Source organism: Mobula hypostoma, chromosome 9 (assembly GCF_963921235.1).
Source record: "Mobula hypostoma chromosome 9, sMobHyp1.1, whole genome shotgun sequence".
Taxonomy (NCBI): Eukaryota; Metazoa; Chordata; class Chondrichthyes; order Myliobatiformes; family Myliobatidae; genus Mobula; species Mobula hypostoma.
Genome location: NC_086105.1, coordinates 100,193,507 through 100,199,684, shown reverse-complemented (window position 1 = coordinate 100,199,684; position 6,178 = coordinate 100,193,507). Strand labels below are relative to the sequence as shown.

Below are 6,178 nucleotides of genomic sequence, written 5' to 3'. Positions count from 1 at the left end.
AGTTGCCTCTAGTACGTAGGTGAGTGGTAAAATTTGGTATAGAGTGTATGGGTGGAATTAAGAGGAATGAGCGATGAATAAATTAGGATTAGTGTAAAGCCCAATTTATAATCCTGTGTCAAATGTACGCCGTAGGTACCGCGTACCCTACTCCATAGGGTGATGTGCACCTCCCCAAAAAATTAACTCACGTGTCGCGGCGACGCAGACCGCAACAACTGTGATCGGTCCGCTTGGTAGCATCGCATTTCCTCATACACATTTCCGTTTGCTTTTCTCCGCCGTGTCTATACACTGAAGCGAAATAAATGGTTGGAGACGATGAACCAAATTGTCAAATCTACCTGCCGACATCCAAAAGTATTTGAAATGCATTTCCTCATCCATGTCTCTCACGAAGAAACTCAACACAGTGGCATAGAAACCCCACCGCCAACTAGCGTTTTGGCGGTGAATTGCAGAGCAACGCAGTCACAGCAACGCATGCTTGCTACGGCGTAGGGCTACGCAGTAGTATAAATCAGGCCTACGGCGTAGCCCGTACGCACAAGTATAAGTCAACCTTTAATGGGAGTTTGCTGATCAGTATTAACTAGATGGGCAAGGGCCTATTTCAGTGCTGTCTGACTCAATTGCTCTAAAAGTACTGTGTTTCTCGTACAGGAAGGAGATTATTAACAACATATTATGTTGTAATCCAGAAATTACTATCTGTGTTTCAGATAAGAAGGAAATGGGGAGATAATATCGACCAGTTCAAAGTCTTGGTCATAGTTTAATAAATAAAACTGCGGATTCAGTGAGCAGGTCAGAGGTTCAGTCCCAATGCAGAGTTTGAGCACTGTAATTCAAACCCACACTCTAGGAGTGCAGAACAGTTTGAGATAACTCATTAAATGAGGAGATATCTGTTTGTTCATTAGGCTGGAACTAAGAGATTCCACATTCAGAGAAAGATGTGTGTTTGTTCCAATGTGCTGATCAGCTGTTGACCTTAACTAATATCACTAAAATAAATGATCTGGTCTTTATCACATGATCTTTTAGGCTACTTGCATTTGTGCATCACCTGCCTTGCTGTTTACTGTTCATCATTAAACTATGCTTCAGTAAGTGTAACCACTAGGAGGTTCCTGAAGTTGTGAAAGGCGCTATGTAAATAAAAGTTTCTCTTCCAAGTGACTGGGTGGCAAGAGTACTTTATGGACTCAATCACTAGCCTCCTGAGATCAGAAAGTAATGAAATTGTTTCTAACGTCTGTTGCAGTGATAGTACCCAGCGTGGCTGGAGGCTGCTCTATACTCTCACCGCCTATTACAAGTGTTCAGAAGTACTTAAACCATACCTTTTTAAATTGCTGGAGACTGTCTGCAGGATGCCTGGTGCCAGCTTTCAAGGTATTTCGTTTTATTTCTCCCTATTTTGTTTGGATGCCATGGCTTTTTCTCTCTTTTTCTGTTTTGAAAACTAAATGCAGTAATATTAACAGATCGATTTTGACCCACACTGTGCAGGAATCGCAAAAGCTTGTCACCAAAACCTGAAGAAAACTTTCCAGTTTGGTGGTAGAACCCAGTTCCCAGATGGCATGGAGCTCAAAGCCATAATGGTTAGTGAATAATATTAGCATTTTAATGGAATCTTATCAGTCTATTTCAGCCACGCTTCCTCAAACTTCCCCAAAGCATGCAGAAAGATTCAACGATTCATAAAAATCAGATAATTAATGAAAATGTTTTAAAATTATTGTATTTTTAAAAACATATATAATTTACACACTAAAGTGAATTAAACTATTACTGTATATACGTGTGTGTGTGTATGTATATATGTATATATATATATATATAGATATAGATATATATATACATACACATACATATATATACTGTACACACACCTTATCTTTATATCCTTATTACTGACCTTTTCCATTGAAATGAATGGACCTGTTACTGCCGAATCTGGCATAAATTCAGTAGAAGGTTCTCCAGAGTAACTTCTGAGAAATTGCAACAAGACCCTGCTCTGCTGATAATGGCCGGACAGCCAGATGTTGCCAGCAGGGTTTAACCAACATATTCAGAACTTACACATTCACACAGAAGTCTCAAGCATCTTGAGTTATGTTACAGGTAGGCAGGTCTGAGATTTGATGTGGAACTTCCAAGTTCCCTAATAAGATCTGGCATAACATATCACTATTCACAAGGCAACTGTCAATCAACTTCTGAGTTTTAGATAAAAGGAATGTATCCAATGGTGATTTAGAAAATGTATGTTGGCGGAACTTAGGCATACAGTCCAAGAAATTCTATTGCATAATGTAACATTTTCCTACACTACTCCTCTTAATATTATCAAAAACTTGATTATTAGTCACAATTACCTGCGTACTTCCAGAAATTTCTTCCAAGTATAAGGAGGCTGCCCTGGTTAAGTACAATGTCATACATGTTTTAACTCCAACTTTTGCAAAGCACTTGTACACATTTGAGAGTTACAAAGTAAAGGGTTCACTCACACCAAGCCAAGTCTAACTGGGTGACTGAAACTTCCTAAACTTTGTTGAAAGAGGGCCTGACTGTACTTAACCTGCTTCCAATGAATGTTTAAGCATCCTTTCTCTTTCACGTGGATCGTGTTTCTAAAAGAAAATTCCCACCACACAACTCCTTGTTGTCATTGCCCTTGTGACCTTGTGATCATTTGTCTCAACCACATCATCCCAGAAGTGTGAATTACATGGTCGATGCTAGTCCAGCCTAATCCCCAGTTGTATTTCTACTACCCAAATACTCCCCGTCACAAGTCTGACAAGCTCAGTTCCTATTCTTGGCCAGATCCCCATCCCAAGTCCAATTGGCACATTTTCCTTCAGATATATATACACATTCAGGTATATAATAGTTTAAACGCAAACAACAGGAATTCTGCAGATGCTGGAAATTCAAGCAACATACATCAAAGTTGCTGGTGAACGCAGCAGGCCAAGCAGCATCTTGCATCAGATGCTGCTTGGCCTGCTGCGTTCACCAGCAACTTTGATGTATGTTGTTTATATAATAGTTTAATAGTTTCACACTTTCCACCCCAGTTCCTTCACTCCAATCCAAATCCTAATGACCCATGACCTCACATAAAACTATCACTGGCCCAATGTTTCCATAAGCTTTGTCAGACACTGGTCTCCATAACACTAGTCCAACTAGATAGAATGCGGGTTACCTAACAAAGAAATGGATAAGTGGATCTGCTTTAATTTGGGGACGATTGACAGTCATGTACTCCAGGATTCTATGTAGAGTTTTTGTGATTTCGTCCATTGATATGGACTTGAAAACATAATCTTAACCCTGATGACAATCTTACTGTCAACACACAAGTTGGAATTTTGAAACACAATGGGAAATCCTTTAGGAAGAAGTAGCTGGCATGTAGCTTAGGGTTTTGTGTGGATAAGTTTGAGCTGCTGTATTTTTTCCTGGTGTAGCAAAGAAGGAAATAATAGTGATAACACGTTTCCTTGAAAGTGGGAATTCAAAGAAATAAAACCAAAAGTAATAATGGACTTGGAAGACCATGGGTTAATCAGAATGAGACCTTGGATGCAGTTTTTCGCATTCCATTCCAGAAAGGCTCCTGTAAAGATGTACAGCACAGATTCATCAGGATTATGCTAAAATATGAGATTATGTACTGTAAGAATAATTTTTCATACTGGACCTATTCCAGTTTACTAGATCAGTTGGGAAGTTTATTGCTCATTATAAAGTAAGTTTTGAACTGATGAAAAGGGAAAGCAGCCAAAACAGATTGTAGCTGGGAAATTTCATACTCTCGTTAGGGAGATAGTTTATGTAAATGCTATTGACATATAACGATTTTGGAACATGGCTTGGTCATGGGGAATAGTTCTGATAAAATGAAGTGTATGTTTTATCGGAGTACTGTAGTTAAATTTAAAAATGTCTCACTGGAACATCTTGCATGACAATTCCTTTCTCTAAAGGCCGGCAGGAGCTCAAAACGCCAAATCTTTTTGTTACCTGGCAATATGGAGCGACATCTGAAGATAAAAACCTGCTCGGTGAGTCCTGAATAGGCACCTGAAGTATGGCCCATTGATCAGTGTCAAAGTAATCAAACACTGAGTAGGAAATGGAATTTCATCCGTGTCGATACTGGGACTGAAGTTATTGACTTCAGTACCCACCATAAACTCCAAATGCAAGATTTCAATCCAAAGCATCAAGCGTCCCTTGGCTTTCATTGAACTGCTGAGTTCTTTCAGCAATTAATGTTTCGAGGCAGGTTGCAGCATTTTCATTTGCTTGTGTCTCTATTTCCTGGAAAGCATTTCCAAATAGACAAATTGGGCCAAGAGGCCTTTTCCATACTGTATAGCTCTAAGGCTTTATAAAGCTCTGTGATCCAGTTCCATCTCCAATAACTGTCTGAAGCTAAGCCAGTCTGTCCACAATCTTGGTGTTACTTTTGACCGAAAAAAAATGATCTTCAAATGAAATATCTATGCCAACACTAAAATCAGTTATTCCCACTTCAGTAGTTTTGTAAACCTGCCAATCTCATTGCATTTGCTGCTAACATCAGTACCCATGCTTTTGTTACAACTAGACTGACTACTTTAACACTCTTCATGCATTCTCACTCTCCTCTTTGTCTCTCCTTCCTTAACCCCTTCACTCCTCTCCCCCATTCCCATCCCCTTCCTTTCTTCTCCTCTCACCATGTCTTCCTCACTCCATTTCCCTTTCATTCCCATTCTCTTACACCTCTCCCTCTCTTTAGAAACCATAGAAAAACTACAGCACAGAAACAGGCCTTTTGGCCCTTCTTGGCTGTGCCGAACCATTTTCTGCCTAGTCCCACTGACCTGCACACGGACCATATCCCTCCACACACCTCCCATCCACGTATCTGTCCAATTTATTCTTAAATGTTAAAAAAGAACCCACATTTACCACCTCATCTGGCAGCTCATTCCACACTCCCACCACTCTCTGTGTGAAGAAGCCCCCCCCCATGTTCCCTTTAAACTTTTCCCCCCTCACCCTTAACCCATGTCCTCTGGTTTTTTTCTCCCCTTGCCTCACCCTCTCTCGTTCCCCTCTCTCACATGTTTCTTTCACTTCTCTTACCTTTTTCCTCTCCCCTTTCTCTCTTCCCCTTATCTCTTTCTCACGTGCCTCTTTCTTTCTCTCCAATTCCTCTCAGTCATGCTGCTCTCTCACTTCCTCTCTCAACACCTTCATTGTCTCACTCTCGTCTGCACCCCTTGCTATCTCTCTCCCCATCCTTCACTTTATCTGCCTTCTCATTCCCCTCCAACACTTCTCTCATCCCTTCCACTCACTCCTCTCTCCTTTCTTTCCTCTCTCCCTTCTCTCTTTCAGTCACCCCTCTCTTCTCTCCCAACCCCTTATTCGCTCCCATCTCCTCACTTCCCCTCCTTCTATATCTTCTTCCCCTTTTCTCTCCCTTCCCTATCTTTCTCATTCCCGCCTCATCTCTCTCCCCTTCATTTCTTCTCACATTACTCTCTAATGTCTCTCAACCACTTTCACTTTCTTCCTTTAGATTTCCCTGTTTCTCACCCTCTCTTTTCTTGTTCTCCCTTTCTCTCTCTCTCTCTGTCCCTCCCTCTCTCCTCTCTCCCTTCTCTCTCTGTTTTTCCACTCTCTATATCTTATCTTTATTTTCTATCTCTATTACTTCATTCTCTCAACACCCTCTCACTCACCCATCTCTCTTTAAACCCAACTCTCTCTCCCTCTCCATTTCCCTCCTTCACCCTTTCTGTTCTCTTTTTGTCCTCAAAATCAGTTTCAGGTTTAATATCACAGGCACATTTTGTGAAATGTGTTGTTTTGTGACAGCAGTATAGTGCAATGCATGAACAAAAATATTGAGGTAGTGTGCATGGGATGGTCCATTGTCCATTCAGAAATCTGATGGTGGAGGGGAAAAAGCTGTTCCTAAAATGTTGAATGTGTGTCTTCAGGTTTCTCTGCTTTCTCTCTGATGGTAACAATGAGAAGACAGCATGACCTGGGCGATGGGGGTCCTTAATGATGTCCTCACTCATTTCTCTCTCTCTCCCTCCCCCTCTCTCTCTCCCTCCCCCTCTCTCTCCCTCCCCCTCACCTGCTTTCT

At 41.1% G+C, this 6,178-nt stretch overlaps 1 protein-coding gene across 1 annotated transcript in view; it reads left to right on the top strand.

Moving 5' to 3' along the window:
- Positions 1 to 6,178, top strand: part of myo15aa (myosin XVAa) — a 215,240-nt gene that overhangs the window by 169,272 nt on the left and 39,790 nt on the right. The window contains exons 53-55 of the mRNA XM_063059557.1: positions 1,268 to 1,398; positions 1,516 to 1,610; positions 4,014 to 4,091. Of these exons, the coding sequence (XP_062915627.1) occupies positions 1,268 to 1,398; positions 1,516 to 1,610; positions 4,014 to 4,091 (304 nt within the window). The remainder of the gene's footprint in view (positions 1 to 1,267; positions 1,399 to 1,515; positions 1,611 to 4,013; positions 4,092 to 6,178) is intronic.